The sequence below is a fragment of the Sus scrofa genome, chromosome 5 (genome assembly GCF_000003025.6).
Source record: "Sus scrofa isolate TJ Tabasco breed Duroc chromosome 5, Sscrofa11.1, whole genome shotgun sequence".
Taxonomy (NCBI): Eukaryota; Metazoa; Chordata; class Mammalia; order Artiodactyla; family Suidae; genus Sus; species Sus scrofa.
This window is the reverse complement of record NC_010447.5, coordinates 29,629,875-29,648,777: the sequence shown is the minus strand read 5'-3', so window position 1 is coordinate 29,648,777 and position 18,903 is coordinate 29,629,875. Positions and strand designations below refer to the sequence as shown.

Sequence of the window (18,903 nt, the reverse complement as noted above, 5' to 3'; positions counted from 1 at the left end):
TGATCAAGACCCTCGCCAAAGTGGGTATAGAGGGAACATTCCTGAATATAATCAAAGCCATTTATGATAAACCCACAGCAAATATAATCCTCAATGGGGAAAAACTGAAAGCCTTCTCACTCAAATCTGGAACAAGACAGGGATGCCCACTCTCACCACTGCTCTTCAACATAGTTTTGGAAGTCTTAGCCACAGCAATTAGACAAACAAAAGAAATCAAAGGCATCCATATAGGAAGAGAAGAGATCAAACTGTCACTGTATGCAGATGACATGATTCTATACCTAGAAAACCCTAAGGACTCAACCCCAAAACTCCTTGAACTGATTAATAAATTCAGCAAAGTGGCAGGATATAAGATTAACATTCAGAAGTCAGTTGCATTTCTGTATACCAGCAATGAAGCATTAGAAAAGGAATACAAAAATACGATACCTTTTAAAATTGTACCTCACAAAATCAAATACCTCGGAATACACCTGACCAAGGAGGTAAAGGACCTATATGCCGAAAACTATAAAACCTTAATCAAAGAAATCAAAGAAGATGTAAAAAAATGGAAAGATATTCCATGTTCCTGGATTGGAAAAATCAATATTGTGAAAATGGCCATCCTACCCAAAGCAATCTACAGATTCAATGCAATCCCTATCAAACTACCCATGACATTTTTCACAGAACTAGAACAAACAATCCAAACATTTATATGGAACAACAAAAGACCCAGAATCGCCAAAGCAATCCTGAGAAACAAAAACCAAGCAGGAGGCATAACTCTCCCAGACTTCAAGAAATACTACAAAGCCACAGTCATCAAAACAGTGTGGTACTGGTATCAAAACAGACAGACAGACCAATGGAACAGAATAGAGAATCTGGAAATTAACCCTGACACCTATGGTCAATTAATCTTTGACAAGGGAGGCAAGAACATCAAATGGGAAAAGGAAAGTCTATTCAGCAAGCATTGCTGGGAAACCTGGACAGCTGTATGCAAAGCAATGAAACTAGAACACACCCTCACACCATGCACAAAAATAAACTCCAAATGGCTGAAAGACTTAAATATACGACAGGACACCATCAAACTCCTAGAAGAAAACATAGGCAAAACACTCTCTGACATCAACATCATGAATATTTTCTCAGGTCAGTCTCCCAAAGCAATAGAAACTAGAGCAAAAATAAACCCATGGGACCTCATCAAACTGAAAAGCTTTTGCACAGCAAAGGAAACCCAAAAGAAAACAAAAAGACAACTTACAGAATGGGAGAAAATAGTTTCAAATGATGCAACTGACAAGGGCTTAATCTCTAGAATATACAAGCAACTTATACAACTCAACAGCAAAAAAACCAATCAATCAATGGAAAAATGGGCAAAAGACCTGAAGAGACATTTCTCCAAAGAAGATACACAGATGGCCAACAAACACATGAAAACATGCTCAACATCGCTGATTATAAGAGAAATGCAAATCAAAACTACCATGAGATACCACCTCACACCAGTCAGAATGGCCATCATTAATAAATCCACAAATAACAAGTGCTGGAGGGGCTGTGGAGAAAAGGGAACCCTCCTGCACTGTTGGTGGGAATGTAAACTGGTACAGCCACTATGGAGAACAGTTTGGAGATACCTTAGAAATCTATACATAGAACTTCCATATGACCCTGCAATCCCACTCTTGGGCATCTATCCGGACAAAGCTCTACTTAAAAGAGACACATGCACCCGCATGTTCATTGCAGCACTATTCACAATAGCCAGGACATGGAAACAATCCAAATGTCCATCGACAGAGGATTGGATTCGGAAGATGTGGTATATATACACGATGGAATACTACTCAGCCATAAAAAAGGATGACATCATGCCATTTGCAGCAACATGGATGGAACTAGAGAATCTCATACTGAGTGAAATGAGCCAGAAAGACAAAGACAAATACCATATGACATCACTTATAACTGGAATCTAATATCCAGCACAAATGAACATCTCCTCAGAAAAGAAAATCAATCATGGACTTGGAGAAGAGACTTGTGGTTGCCTGATGGGAGGGGGAGGGAGTGGGAGGGATCGGGAGCTTGGGCTTATCAGTCACAACGTAGAATAGATTTACAAGGAGATCCCGCTGAATAGCATTGAGAACTATGTCTAGATACTCATGTTGCAACAGAAGAAATGGTGGGGGAAAAACTGTAATTGTAATGTATACATGTAAGGATAACCTGACCCCCTTGCTGTACAGTGGGAAAATAAAATTAAAAAAAAAAAAAAATAAAGTAGATGTCGACAAAAAAAAAAAAAAAAAAATAACAACAGTCCCACTTCAAACTGAGGAAGAGGTTCAAAATTTATCAAGACACAGCTAGAATGACAGTACTAGAATTTGTATCAACATCTAACCTCCATCATATTCTATTATCTTAAAATCCCTTGGGTATCTACATACAAATTATGAATTAAGTTAAAAACTAAATCTATATTTCTTTTTTTTTTTTTTTTTTTTTTTGCCTGCATACTCAGCACTTGGAGGTTCTCGGGCCAGGGATGGAACTCATGCCACACAGTGACCTGAGCCCCTGCAATGACAATGCCGGGTCCTTAACTTGCTGTGCCAAGAGAACTCCATATTTCTTTTTTTTTTAACAAGCATATCATGGCAGATTTTCACCAACCTCACTGAAGGCCTTAGTACTATATTACATTCTAATTTTCTTTTAAATGAGGGGGTCATATCAGCAAGATGACAGACTAGGAAACCCCAGACGGTCTTTTCCATGGAGACACAAGTTAAACAATACACAGACCTATTCCCTTTGTAAGAAATCCAGAAACCAGTTAAGAGGCTCCTATACCCAAGCAAGTGTTAAACTAGCTGCATGAAAGTAGCCCTTCCCTCGGCATAGCATAGTATGATTGGGAGAAAATTCCCAACTCCTGTTTTCTCCTCGGGGAAGGAGAGAAGACTGGAACATATGTCTAATGTTTGGATATTTCAGGGGCTACTGGAGAGACTGGTTTCTGTCTTGCTTGAATGTAAGCACTAATAGATAAAGGCACTAGGCTAGTGCCACCAAGATCAAAGACAATGAACACACACTCACTTGCCATTGGCCCTACCCCCAACTCAGTGCAGAATGAGTGGCAGAAAACCCCCAATGCCTGGCTTATCCCTGAAGAGGGAGAGTTGGAACATGTGTCCAATGTTTTAGTTTCTCAGGGAGCTGCCCAAGGGACTGGTTTCTGTATCACCTGTTTCAGAGTACTGAGACCTAACACACATAGTCTAGATACCCAGGGACTGCTGCAAATTAAAAAAAAAAAAAAAAGGCTAAACAGCTTACTGCTGCTCCAGAGGCCCCAAAGTATAGCAGACAGACACCAGAGGGAGCAAGAGATTACAAGCTCCTGTAAAAAGAATCTTGCAAAACCTCTCTAGCAGGGAATATACACCCATAAGTCCAGAAAAGATGCATCTATAGAAAAAGTCTGAAAGGACCCCAGAAGGCCAAGATGTGCATTGTTGCCATTTCTATTCAATAGAGTACTGGAAGTGCTAGCTAGAGCAATTAGATGAGAAAGAAAATAAAAGGCATCCAAATTTGGAAAGGAAGAAGTAATTACATTTGTATGTAACATAATCTTATTATATAAAAGACCCTACAGATTCCACACACACACAAAAAACCATTAGAACCATTAGAATTTTGCAAAGTTGCAAAATTTTTTTAAAAAATCAACATTCAAAAAGAAGTTGCCTTTCTATACGCAAAAATTAACAACCAGAAAAGGAAATTTTTAAAATCTCATTTATAATAGCAATGATTTATTTGCAATGAATGGATGCTAACTTCTAGGGATCAACATTTCTATTTGTGAGTACTCAAGTTTTTATGAAACTATCTTTATGGAACTGGACTAATATCAACCTCCCCAGTATGGTTTTCAAAATCCACTTTCCTCTTTTTCTAAGTCAGAGTGACACCTGTCCATCTTAACCTTCCAGTCCCTTTCCTTTCATCTAGGATTTCCTAAAGATGATTTACAGTGGTACAGAAAATGCATCTGCAAGTTCTCTTAGTACTCTGAAGTGAAATTATCCTGGAGTAGAAGATTTGAAATAAATGACAATGGTTAGACGCTTACTTGCTTTCTTATATGCTACTTACCCACCTCAATTTCTCTCTCACCAAAGGTGTTTGTACCCTTTCCATGTTAATGTGCATTCTCTCACAGAGAATGTTCTAAAACAAACTAAAACAAAAAATGTTGAGTAATTCTGCTTTCTCTATCTGCTCACATTACACCAAACAGCAGGCCCGAGCTTTTAACAGTACAATTGAAGTAATCAAATGCATGGTACTTTAGATATGTTGTAATGATTTATATAAACTTTAAGAAGAGCACTAATAAAATTCTAATTTCATTGCTTACTTTCAAATATGCAGCTGCCTCTTGAACAGAAAGTGTTCTCTGGCTAGAACTGCCACATTCATGATCTCCTGGAAAGATGAGCATATTATTAGTTTTGAATCGGTACTACGCTAAACAGAAAAAAATAAGTATGATTTATAAAAACGGTTTTATAAATTACACAATTATAGGTTATATTATTATACTCAGTAAAGAAAGAAGATAAACATAGGCAATATAAACAATTATCTTCACATAAACCATACCTTTAAATGTATTTTAGTCTAGACAGAAACATGTCTTCTTCTTATATTCCCAATAAAATAGTTAGCAAGGGGTAGGAACCATGTCACATTGATGCCTATCCACAGATTCTGGCACAAAGAAGGCACTCCACTGATGTATTATTTTGCAAAAGGAAAAATTCATTGTGCTAACTTATACACTTGTTACCAAAGCTATATGAATTCAAATAAGTTTGAACTGAAATATGCATTTTGGAGTATTAACTAAGCATGCCTTAAAAATTATTATAACACAGATCAATAGGAAAATTAGACAGACGCTTCTAGCTATGACCTGGTTTCTACAAAAAGGTGTACTACATACGAAAGTTTGGAAAACTACATTTTCCTTTCTTGTAACTATTTATAAGAAGAGAATCCCAAGCCATTTTTCCCCAAGGCTATGTGTGGTTATTAGAGATAATTATCCTTATACTGAACTTCAAGTTTCTCCTGCCTGTTTCTTTAAGGTACTAGTCTAAAAAAAATTTTTTTGAACATAAAAGTACAACAGGTAAAGTAAAATTTTTCTATTATAAAAGCAACTTGGAGTTCCCACTGTGGCTCAGTGGTAACAAACCCAACTAGTATCCATGAGGACGCGGGTTCAATCCCTGGCCTCGCTCAGTGGGTTAAGTATCTAGCATTGCTGTGGCTGTCGTATAGGCTGGCAGTTGCAGCTCCGATTAGACCCCTAAGCCTGGAAATTTCCATATGCTGTGGGTGGGGCCCTAAAAAGAAGAAAAAGAAAAAGCAACCATGTTCCTATTTATGTTTTGTTCAAGGAGCCAAATTTTAATGGTAATAACTGTAAAACGAATGGAAATACCTATCATATGAACAAGTTAGTCTTCAAACTTTATAATCTGTCCTCAGAGACTCTGATTCCATAGATCTACAGCAGAGGCTGGCAAACCCATAGACCAAATCTGGCCTACCACTGGTTTTTATAAGTGAAATTTTATTGGAACACAGCCACACTCATTCATTTATGTATTATCTATGGCTGCTTTCATGCTTTAACAGAATAAAGGAGTTGTGACAGAGACAGCCTAGCCCACAAAGCCTAAAAAATTTATTATTTGGCCTCTTTAGAGAAAAAAGTTTGCACACCCCTGTTCTAGTGGAAGGAATCTATATCTTTAAAAGCACCCCGGACTACGCACTAGTGATCTAACACACTTCATAAAACACTGCCATAGGGACAGCTGTAGAACCTTGTAGCAGCAACATCAGAAATTCCTAGCTAGATTATATACTATTTCTAGGTGCTTCAGCATATCAAATAAATGTCATTAGTTTGTAGCATAGGAATCAGAGTCTGTCAGATTCTGTCAGTTACTGCAAAGAAGACTTTTAGTGATATATACAGAATTTCAAGCCCCCAAAACTGACCAGAATTAAGGACCCAAAGGAAAAAAACAAAAATTGGTGAAAGGATGGGGAACTGTCAGGATTCTAAATGCTTTCGTTCAACCAGAGAAGCTTCACATTTACTTATTAGGCTTCTATCAGTGACCTGGTTTCTATAAAAGCATCTGCTACAGACAAAAGTTTGAAAAACTACATTTTTACCTTCTTCTATTTATATGAAGGTAATTCAAAGTTTCTTCTTGCAGATTATGTGAAATAACTTAAAAAAGTTAAAAGGTAATAAACAGATAAGGTGCTACCAAAGTTTATAGATGCAAACTTGATGCCAGTTCATCCATATTTTCCTAATTGCAGATACACTGATACCTGAGAAGCTCTCAAAGAATAGCTAAGAGCAAAATATGAGGAAAATGAAATGAGTCAGGAGAAAAAAATTCTGTAATATATTTACTTTCTCCATGGAAATGACACATAACCACAAAAGGAAAATCTGCACTTTCATCTTTAATATTTTAGTAAATTCGTTGCTTACCCAATTCAACTGATATAGCTTATAAGCTCTCAGAATTTTGTTACTATTAACATGATACATAAATATGATGATTTTTATTATATAATACAGTATACATCTATACTTCATCTTACACATAATGGCAGGTGAGAAAAAAGCCTTGATTAAACGTATCTATACAAATAAAGCCCCACTCCTTACAGGGAATAAAAACGGCTAATGGCTAATGCGAAAATATCCCACAAATATAACCTAACAACACTGAACTTGGGAAAAACCATTTCTACTGATACTGCATGCTACATATGCAAATTAATTTTCAAAACATTTTTAGAGACTATGAATGTTAAAACAATTACCTGCAAGTTGTGCCAATCGATCATGAAGCTTGTATAAAGTGTTCATCATAAGATTTTTTTGACTCTCCTAAATTTAAAAGAAATCATTATAAAATATCCAAATCCAAGGGGGGGAATATGCACCAAATAATAATCTTATTCAAAAAGAAAAACAGTAAATGAATTTAAAAATCATCAAAACTATATAATCTGAAAGACAAATTTATATTTAACCAATGGCTACCATATTTTAAAGAAACCTTATATTTTACTTTCTTCAGGATGACTGGGAAATTGGCACTAAGGTTAGTGCTAGAAAAGATCTCATAATACAAAAAATTCCCCAACCACCAAAGCAATGCTCCCAATCACCCTCTATGCAATGCATGCTTACATATATTGTTCTTACAACACTATTTTCTTCATGTTTTACGTTAATCTGATTCAATTACATAATAAGGAAATGTGTTCTGATACTATGATAACACCTCAACCTCTGCTAGGTTCCCAAAGTGACCCTGTATAAATTTATGAATCATTGAAGTGAGATAAACATTTAATGAGCATCTACCAAAAAGCTAAGAAGTGTTCTCAGCAAAGTGAGAAACCCAGTGAAGAGGATGATTTCTATCTCAAGGGCAAAAAACATATTAAATGTTATAGCTGCAAACAAAGCATAATGTAAATACAGAAGAAGGAGGGGAGGGAAGATCCATTTTTCGAAGAGGAACTATCTGAACTGGGCTTCACAGAAAGAATAGAATTGACCAGCATTCCATACAGAAGGAATAGGATGAACAAAGGCCAGAAGGCATAAAAGCATTTGTTATATTTCTTACATAACAAGTAGCCTACTTTGACTTCGCAAACTACTGGAAAAGTAGTTTGGAATCAACAGCTAGAGAGCCCTAGATACCAAGACAAAGAGTCTGACTTCATTCTGAACATTCAGGAGAAAAAAAAGAGTACACCAGAATTGTGTATCAGGAACATTACTCTAACCATATGAAAGGAGACTGGATTAGAGACTACTGATGAGATGCCCTATTTAAGAGCAACTGCAATTAAGAGAGACTAATATAAGCAATGGGGGAGGGGAGGAAGGTGATAATAATAACTTATTATTTGAAATAAATTCATGACTCATAAGGGGTCTATGTCTTTATTATTTCCTTTCTCTTGGAGTTTTGAACAAAACAGAATTACTGGATGAGTAGGTTCAAGAACAGAAGAGACAAGTTGGCACACTATGGGTGACATAATTTCATCAAAGCAGCTTTAATCAATGACACTAGGAAGAAGAAAACTCATCAAAGGCTCCACAACACTGCCTCCGAAGCCCTTGGTTTTATGAAAGATGGTCGACAGAGATAAGCGACCTTCCTTCTGCTGACTACATGCCTTCCAACCCTTTTGCTTTTTACCCCCCCATTCTATCTCAACCAGATTCTAATTAAGCCAGTCACATGGGCTTAAAAATGCAAACAGCAAAAATCTGACATCAAAAAATAACCATAGGGGCTGAAATCCAGGATTCTGAAAGCTATGCAACGCTGACAGATTAAACCACAAAATCGTTTTTAATAAATATGTTCAATAAAATGAGATGAGAAGGAGTTTCAATGATAGTGTGTAGCTTGTGGACTTGATATATAAAACCAAGGTAAATCTGAATAAGCTTTGGGACTAAAGTAGCTGAGTGTTTTGAAGTTTGTCTGCTCCCTCATCTGGAACAGAGACTGATTTCCCTTTTGTTTTATATGTCCTGATCATGTCCACCCCCATGTCCCTTTCAAAACTGAATCTAAATCCAAAAATTTGACACTGTCCTCTGTGACTACATCTTTAATGAACTTCAGAGGCCTGAGAATAAACTTCATCTTTTTGATTCACACATACTAACACCGGACTAGACAAGTGGAAGAAATAACAAAACCTAAACATACGTTACTGGATCTCATACTGTGTAATATACATGCGATTACATTCTCACACAAAGAATTTAAATACTCAAAAAGCTCGAGTATAATTTTTTCAAGAATTATTTTTCCAATGGCACCTCATTCAAAAACAGCCATCTATATATTACAAAGGTGTCAAGGGCTGTCCAAATGATCAACTAAATTATGATCTAAATAGTTTTTATGGAATATTTTATAAGTGAGAACAAATCAATTCTGAGAAACAAAAAGGTCAATAATCTTTAGCACCAGGATGATAAACCAGAAGTAAATCTGAAAAACCTATAATTCAAATTTTAAAGTTACTTTCTTACAGAAATTTATATTAGCTTGTAGTCTCATTATAAACTTCTTCCATTGTCTGCCTTTCAGATTATCTCAACGTTCAGCTTGAAATGTACCTACTAATCACCCAGAAAACATGTTAAAGGTCTACAAATGAATCCATATTTAAAATAAGCTTTAAAGTATCTTTCACTGAACAAAAATACTTTTATAATTTGAAATAGCTATCTTCTAACTATATGTTTGGTAAGCTCCAGATTTTCTTTAGTAACATAAATTATACTCTGAAGCAAAGTTCTCATTCTTGGAGGGGGAAAAAAATCAAACTGCAGAGTAACTCTACCAAATTTTCTTATACATTATCACCTTTAAACATTTCCCTCTTCTATTCTCCGTCAATTTTCTCCTCAAAGATATTTTCAATTTTTGTATCAAGTCCTTAATTAAATGACAATGGATTTTAAACCCTTAGCATAGTGCCTTATACAGAATAAAGCACTATAATATAAGTGAGTTGTCATTATCTTCATTACAATTATTACTATTATTTAGAGGTTAGGAACCTCAGTTTCCCCCAAGGGGAAAAAGTCTATAGAAGAAAATATAAGCTTGTATTTTCAATGCTCAGTGAGTATTGTGCCAATTTAAAATTATGATGCCAGTAGCAATGTTATACTTAACATCATAACTGATGAAGTCAATTTTTAAAAAACAAGTACCACCACAATAGAATACTACTAAAAATAGTTATTACTAACATCATACTATGGATCTGATTACACATTATTACACATCATTCAGCACAACAAATAATGTTTTCCATACAGGTTTATATTACTATCAGTTTCTATCATAAAAAAAATTAACAACTAATTGTGTACTATAATGTAAGCTCAAATATCATAACTTATGACGGATGGTACGTGAAAAATATTTTCATGTGAGTAAAACTCAAGTTAAAATTAATACTATAAATCTTTAAAAAAGAAAAGGAATTATAAATAGGGTGCATAAACTCTAAATCCTTTGCTTTCTTGACTGATGAATAGGCATGTCAATGAGCAAAAATACAAAGAGAGACAAAATGAGGCCAAAAAAGACAAAAACTGCTAGTGTATCAACAACTGAAGAAAACACACATACTCATTCCCAGATGACATGCCACTGGAAATCTTACTTGGCAGTTGGCTTTTACCATAAAGCGATAAACAGTTCAGCTCTTAGGAGGAAATCTGCTTTACGCTTAATTATACTATAGCTAAGGAATATTCAAAATAAGAAAATGTATTGCCTCAACCTAAAAGAACCTTTAAAATTACTATTGTTTTCAGTTGATAGTCATCCTACTACTTTTACTACATATAAAACATGAGACAGGAGTTTCCGTTGTGGCTCAGTGGTTAACGAATCCGACTTAGAAACCATGAGGTTTCGGGTTCGATCCCTAGCTTTGCTCAGTGGGTTAGGGATCCAGTGTTCCCATGAGCTGTGGTGTAGGTTGCAGATGCAGCTCGGATCCCGCATTGCTGTGGCTCTGGCGTAGGCCGGTGGCTACAGCTCCGATTCGACCCCTAGCCTGGGAACCTCCATATGCTGCCATTGAGATCCTAGGAAAGACAAAAAGAAAAAAACAAAACAAAACAAAACAAAAACATGAGACAAAGTATCAATATTGTGATTTTTTTACTTACTTGTATTTTTCCAAATGTTTCATCAAAGGGGTTTTTTACTATCAAGGAAAGAAAAAGAGAGAACTGTTAGCATCAACTAAGAATATGAATTAGAAGCCCCGTAAATAAGCCCTCTGAAATGCCAACATGTACTTTGCTAAAACTGAATGTAAACATGCAAACAAAATATAAACAAACTGATGACAATACAGTTTGGGGAACTAATTTTTAAGACATACATATTTACTATTCTCACTATGATTTTCTGGTTTGCTCGGTAATAGTTAAGAGCAGGTGCTCTCGTCTTAGAGTGGCTTGGTTCAAGTCCTGGCTACATCACTTACTAGCAACATGACCTTGAAGTATCATTTATTTAGCCACTCTAGGTTGTAGTTTCTGCTTCTATAGTGGAAGGATGTAACAAAGATACCTACCTTAAAAAGTTGTTGTGAGGATTAAATGAGATAAACCATATAAAATGCTTGGCATTGTGTCAAACACTTAACACATGTTACCTATTATCATTACTATTAATGGCTATCATTTCTTCACCTTAACTTGGTTTCTCTTCAAAATACAGACTAAAGGCATTTATTGCTTGAGGAAATCTAAAAGATGCTTTAAAACGGAAAAATTCATTTAGAACCCTTACTTCCAATGATTAAAAAACAAACTACTTAGTAGTAGCTAAGAATTAAGTCTCAGTATTAGACAACTTATTTCTAATAAATATTATAAAGAAAGGATTTACCACTTTTCATCCAACCTCCCTACACACACTCTTCCCCAAAAGATACAAACAAATTTATGGGTGAATATGTAGCATCTCTCAGGGTATTATTTAGAATCCCCTCCTAATCTTTTACTTAAAAATTACATGCAAAAATATGTGAAGCTTTCAGATACCTGGATCTTTATAATCCAGGTCATCTAAGACTAACTGAGCCTACAAAGTAATTTACACTGACCAGGTTTCCTTTCTGAGGTGCTTTTCTATTTTTATTTGAGAAAACAGGAAGTCCCATAGGAACCAGGAACTGCCTGATTCTAAGAAAGTTTATGCGTGAACCACTTTAAGTTAAAAGGTACAATAAAAAAGGGAAAAGTGTATTCTGCTATCACCTAAAAGGATTTGATATAGATTTTCACACATCATTTTTCTGTAGAGCAATATGGTTTTGATCCTCAGAAAAATTTTTTTTGAAAAATAGAAGATCAAAAGCACTGAATAGGGGAAGAGGAAGACAAATATAGCTTAAAGATTATATAAAATATTAAGAATCAGAATATGCTTAGACTAAAAGATACTTTGTAATGACATTAATTTTTACTAATGTAAAATTTGAACCATTTAAAACCAGCTTTAGTTCAATATATAATCAAAAAATGCTTTGTCAACCTACTTAAATTCAAACAATCTAAAAAACAAGTTATTTTATTTGCTCTCTATAAAAATAAACCTAAAAATATTAAAACATAAAATGATAAAAAAAGTTTTAAGATATTAAAACTATGAAGAAATACAATGAGAGGACTGTTTTTTGACTGTGTGCAAATCTGTTTTTGCCAAAATAATTAAATAGAAAACTAGCTCTGAAGTATCTCAATGAAAGTGTTACTGTAGACTGTGGATGTTCTCCCACTAGACTGTTCTACTATGAATTTCTCATGACAAGGGACCACGTGTATTCACATTTGTATGCTCAGAGCTAAGCACAGTACAAACAATTAGTGCTTGAAAAGTGCTAGACTAAATCTGCCCTTCTTTATTCTACTCTCTGTTAACTCTGAAGCAAAAGTGTTAAGTTCTGCAGGAAGCTGGAGAAGGGTATGTTCTGAGCAACTGGGAAGGGAGAGGATAACAAAAAAAGCCAGAGCAGAAAAATGAATCTATTGAAAAACAATGTTCTGCCATTTGTATCTTTCTAGGTTTCTGCCTCCTGTCTAAGGGACTGAGATACCAGAAAGTATAACGTATTTAAAAAAACAAAAAATGTACACACCTAGTGTTAAAAAAAACTTTCCCAAATTTCCTATGACAACTGTTACCTATTAAATTAACAGACGTATTAAGTTAACAAAAGTAAACATAGTCTTGAGATTAAGTTTTAGAAAGGAAGCTCTACCTAAAAATTGCAATTTTAACAAACAAAAAGCATTTTATGAATCTTTCTAAATCCCACAAATCATTTCAGTATTTCTAAAACTACGTCAGTATTTTTTTCTCATCTAAATTATCTTTAATGGATTCAACATATACAATGGAGTGAAAATACTTCTCCTTCCCCTTCCAGTTAGGCAACTGTAGGGAAGAAACCATATTCCAAAAGCAACCTACAGCAAAAAATTGCCCCCCTCATTTTTTAGCCTCTTCTCTAGGAATGGATCTGAGAGTAAATCACAGTTCTCATCCCTTATCCTAAAGTATTTCAAACTTACTGTCCTCCTATATTCCAACTCCTCCAACAGCTTCTCTTTACTGCTTTTTCTCAAATTCTCCTGGTGTGGCCATTTCTCCTTTAATTTGGGTTTGGATTATTTCAAACCTCAATTATACCCTTTCTTTTTTTTTTTTTTGTCTTTTTGCCTTTTCCAGGCCGCTTCCTGCTGCATATAGAGGTTCCCAAGCTAGGGGTCTAATCGGAGCTGTAGCCGCCAACCTATGCCAGAGCCACAGCAACGGGGGGATCCGAGCCGCGTCTGCAACCTACACCATAGCTCTTGGCAACACCGGATCATTAACCCACTGAGCAAGGTCAGGGATCAAACCTGCAACCTCGTGGTTCCTAGTTGGATTCATTAACCATTGAACCACGACGGGAACTCCCCAATTTTTTTTATAAATGTCCTTAAATGTTGAACTATCCTAATTATAAAAATCAAATTTCTAAAAAATGTTTTTTAATTATACTACTAGACTCCTCAAATTCATTCAACGATTTCTCATCACATTTTACTTCAAGGAACCAATGCTAATCTTGCAATCCTTTCCTACTTACACCACATATTGTTGACTCTCCTTTTCTAAGCCTTTTTTTTTTTTCACATAAATTCCAAAAATGTTACTAGTTTCACTCATCTTTTTTGTTAAGTATCAACTTTTTTCTCTTAGGCTGAAATCAAATTTGTCAACCATTATGAACTCCCAGATTAGAGGGGGAAAAAAAGTATATTAACCTATAAAAGTACATATATTGTTTTTTTAGACACTGTATATGTAATAGACTGTAGTGTAAGGATAACTTTTATAGGCACTGGGAAGCCAAAAAAATCATGTGACTCTGTTTATTGCAATATTTACTTTATTGCAGTGGTCTGGAGCCTTATCTGTAATACCTCCAAGGTATGCCTATATTCACAATGTACATGTTTAATACTGACCAAATGATTTGATGTTTTTTTCAGGAAGGCTCCATTTTGGTCATTCAATGTCAGTGAAGGGAAGAAAGACCTGTGGTGACTAAAGTTCTCTTACAACTTGGAAAGCAAGATAAAGTTTATTCATTTAACAAATATTTAGGAGTCCCACTGTGGTGCAGCAGAAATGAATTCAACTAATAACCATGAGGTTGAAGGTTCAATCCCTGGCCTCGCTCAGTGGGTCAAGAATCTGGCATTGCCATGAGCCATGGTACAAGTCTCAGACGCGGCTCAGATCTGGCGTGGCTGTGGCTAAGGCACAGGCTGGCAGCTGTAGCTCTGATTGGACCCCTAGCCCAGGAGCTTATATATGCTGCTGGTGTGGCCCTAAAAAGACCAAAAAAAAAAAAAAATTGAGTAGTTTGTGCTAGACATAGGAATTGTGGCTGTGATTAAATTAAAAAAATCTCTGCCCTCAAGGAACTTATATTTTAGAGGGGTTAGAAGAAAAAATGAACAAATACACCTTAATTATAGTATGTCAAAATGGTTCTAAGTGCTTTGGAAGTAAAACAGAAGGAATAGTGCTTGACATGTGAGGGAGCAAAGCATTATTAAATGAGATGGGCAGAGAAAGCCATACTAAGAAGACTGCATTTGAAATGATACCTGAGGGAACAAGCTACATGGATACCTGAAGGAAGAGGATAACAGGCAGAAAGAACAAGAAGTGTATCAGCTATGAAGTGGCAGCATACCTGTCATATTAACTCCTGGAAACAGAGTAGTTTGGATGAGAGAGCAAACAGTAAGAAATGAAGTCAAATTGGTAAGATTATTTAAGGAAGTTAGTAGATACAGATAATGTAGGATCTAGAAAATGTTTTATCCATTACTCTAAGCAAGAAACCTCAGAGAATTAGAAGCATGTTATCTGGCTTATGCTTTAGAAAAAAGTCACATGTAATAAGCAATGGGCCACTCTCTTCATTAAGCTTTAGAGCCCTAAGCATTGCAGATCATTGCCCTAACGAATGATCTGCTATTCATGACCAGGAAAACTGAGGAAATAGTACATTCAGGGTGCTTTCTTCCTGCTTTCTCTATATCAGTAAAGCCAACTTTGGTCAGCCTCGACATTTTTCCTGTTCTGACCACTTGAAACTACTATTATCAGTCATTCAAAAATATTCTGCCAGGAAGAACTGAATAGACATTTTTTAAAAGACATAAAAATAGCCAACAGGTACATGAAAAGGTGCTCAACGTCACTAATCATTAGGGAATAGGAAATCAAAACCACAGTGAGATATCACCTTGTATTTGTTAAAATGGCTAGTATCAGAAAGACAAGATAAGTGTTGGTGAGAGTGGGGAGAAATAGGAACCCTTGAATACTGCGGTTGGGAATGTAAATTGGTATAGTCACTATAGAAAACAGTATAGAAGTTCCTCAAATAATTAAAAATAGAACTACCACACGATCCAGCAAATCCCACTTCTGAGTATACATCCAAAGGAAATGAAAACAGGATCTCAAAGGGACATCTGCACCCTCATATTCACTGCAGCATTATTTACAATAGCCAAGATAAGGGAACAAGCTGTCAACGGATGAATGAATAAAGATGACGTGGTGCGTATATATAATGGAGTACTATTCAGCCACGAGAAAGAAGGTAACCTGCCATCTCCAACATCATAGATGGACCTTAAGGCTAAATGAAATAATTCCTGACAAAGAGAAATATGGTATAATATCACATATGTGGAATCTAAAAAAGCCAAACTCAGAGAAACAGAATGGAGTGGTGGTCATTAGGGGTTGGACAGCAGGGGAAATGGAGAGATATGGGTCAAAGGGTACAAACTTTCAGTAGTAAGATTAACTAATTCTAGGGATTTAATGTACAGCAAGGAGATTTAGCTATAATATAAACCTGCAATTTGTTAAGAGAGTAGACCTTAAATGTTCTCACCATAAAAAAGAAATGATAATTACGTGACAGGATGGCACTGGTAGCTAATGCTATGGTGGTAATCATTTTACAGTACATAAGCATTACCAAATATATAACACAATGTATACCATAAACTTACACAATGCTACAGGGCAACTATATCACAGTAAAGCTGCAAAAATACTTCTTCCAGAAAGGCTCTGAGCTTTTTCTGATCTTCTTCAAGCCTGAATATTTTCCTTCTCCTTCATTCTGTCTTTAAGGTCCAGTTTGCAGTTCTCCTGAGGTCATGAAGGCTGCCAACGACTGCACCTTATTAGGACCTTCTGCTTCTCAGAACTTCTATGTATTTACTTTTAATATCCCACGACTCTATAATTTAACTATTTGTTGTTTCATCCTCCAACAAGACTACAAAATCTCTACTTGCCCTGCAGATATTGGGTGCTAAATATATGCAGAAAGAATAGAAGCTTGAAAGCATACTGCAGTCTTCTAGAATAACAGCTCCACCAATGCCCAAGGGTTACCATAATCCTGATCACTCTGTAAGCTTCTCCTTTGAGTAAAAAGGAAATACTTTTTGAGCTCTTGATATTTTAAGGAATACTAATGCCACACTTGGAGGAGATGGTTCATTTCATTCTTACGCCACTATATTACAGCAAGTATTACCCCTATTTTTTTATGGACAGAGGAATCGATGCATGATGAGGTTATGTTGCTTCCTTCATTCAAGTAAATGTACTTTAAAGAACTGGGATTCAAAAAGATAAGATTCAAACCTATGTCTGACTACAAAGCCTAGGTTCTTTTTCATTATAGAAAAAAACAACTACAGAAAAAAAAGTATTTGTTCTATTTGGTTTAAAGAAAGCATTCTTCTCTAGAACTTTCAGATTTGGAATCATTAAACTTTAATCTCTTTATGATGTAATGCATGAAAAATACCCAAACTGGGGACAAGGAGGAAAAGATACTGCTTTAGAGAGAATACACTGATGTCTCAGATGAGGAAACACTTCAAAACCAAGTTCTCTGATTGTAGTCTAGGAAAAGATTTTCCATGATATAGTGAAACAGAAAAACATAGAAGTGACCACCACAGGCAGCATTAATCACTCCACTTCTTTCTGTTGCCATGGCATTTTTTTTATTAAGAGTGTTATAAAAGTTACAAGGCACTGGTTTAAAAAAAAATTATAATTTTCTAATTTAGTACCATCCCATATCTAAACAACCTTTTGGCTTCATCTGCCAACATAAGATACTCACAATGTTTATCAAGTACCTACAAGGTGCCAGGCATTATGCTAGTTGTAGGAGATTAAAACTGAAAACATATAAGCCCTGTCCTCAAGAAGTTCAGTCTGCAGGGCAGTAACTCTGCAGGCATGCTCTTTCAAAGGTAGTCTCTTCTAATTCTAAAACTCTATGACCTTAAGGCTAGGTTTTGGAAAATTCAAGTCGTCTAGGCAGTTAAATCCAGCCACCTAAATGACCAATTATCTCTCTCAGATGTACCTTTTTGTAAAGAGACATTCAAATTCTCAAATCCCATCTTCTAGCATTAATGGTTTAAACAGAGCAGAATTATACTTGAAGAAGTAGGGGCAAAGGGGAGGGCAAATGTTTCCAACAGCTGCAGAACACTGCACCTGTGTGGCAAACACTTCTGCATTTCACTGCCAGCCAGACTGATCTAAAAATGGACAGGGTGAACAAGGCAGTACATTCTTTTGCAGCACAGCACGTTGCCCATTTGTTCTCTGAAAGTTCAGCTTTTGTTTCATGGCTCTGTTAAGTCTATGGTCATTCTAAAAGCATAGGAACAGTTCACTTCAAGTGTATTTAGTAAGTTATGGTGAATATTGAGATTAAATCAGCATTCAAAATAAGACATTTTCTGGATAAGAATTGTCTACCATAAAACTTGCCTAAGGTAAACTCTTGTACCACTTTTGTTCTACTCCTAAACAACCTTTCCATCTTAACCCTGGCTGTCTATCTGGATTTACAGAGGTACAGACTGAGATGGAGATAATCAGGAAAGAGAAGGGGAGGAGGGCAAATATGCAAATACTTCCTCACTTATCATCTACTATAGGACTCCCAACTTTTCACTTATCCCATTTTAAGAGGCAACAATGCTGTGCTAGTAGTTCCAAATCAGGTTTCTTAAAGAATAACAGAATAACATTGATTTTTATAAAATAAAAATAAACAGGGCTTTAAGTGATTATCGAAGTATCAAGAATATGAGGAAAAATGAAATAGTGTGTCCAAGGAAATAAAAAATCAAAACTCAAAATTGGCAGTAGCCTTATTATTTATTTGATTAGTTCTTATTCTTCATCTCTATATGATTAGAAACATTATGGTCTCTTTCAATCTTGTGGTCATTTGAAGGTCTCACATTTTCTCACCATAAAAATGAAGACTCCCTCCCTAGAGGAAAAATTGATAACAGAATGTAATTAAAATTTTTTGTCTTCATTCAACCACAAATTTCACATTGTTACTGTAACCCAAATTTGGGATCTCTGTAACAAAAGCTGTAAGAAAGACTTCTACGTATAGACTGTTCAAGAAGTATTAATGGAGTATATTCTATACATGTTCTGAGAACATGCTGCCTACAGTAGCAGAGATAAAGAGAAGCTATGATATATAAAAATCAATACTTCAGGGTTTAGTATAGAGTGCTTTAAGAATTTAGAAAGGGACAAATAA

The 18,903-nt window shown here is 35.6% G+C and overlaps 1 protein-coding gene across 1 annotated transcript in view; it reads right to left on the bottom strand.

Annotated features, from left to right (window-relative positions):
- LEMD3 (LEM domain containing 3) overlaps positions 1 to 18,903 on the bottom strand; it is a 76,371-nt gene that overhangs the window by 23,927 nt on the left and 33,541 nt on the right. Inside the window, 3 exon segments of the mRNA NM_001315597.1 lie at positions 4,448 to 4,515; positions 6,955 to 7,021; positions 10,871 to 10,908. Coding sequence (NP_001302526.1) covers positions 4,448 to 4,515; positions 6,955 to 7,021; positions 10,871 to 10,908 — 173 coding nt within the window.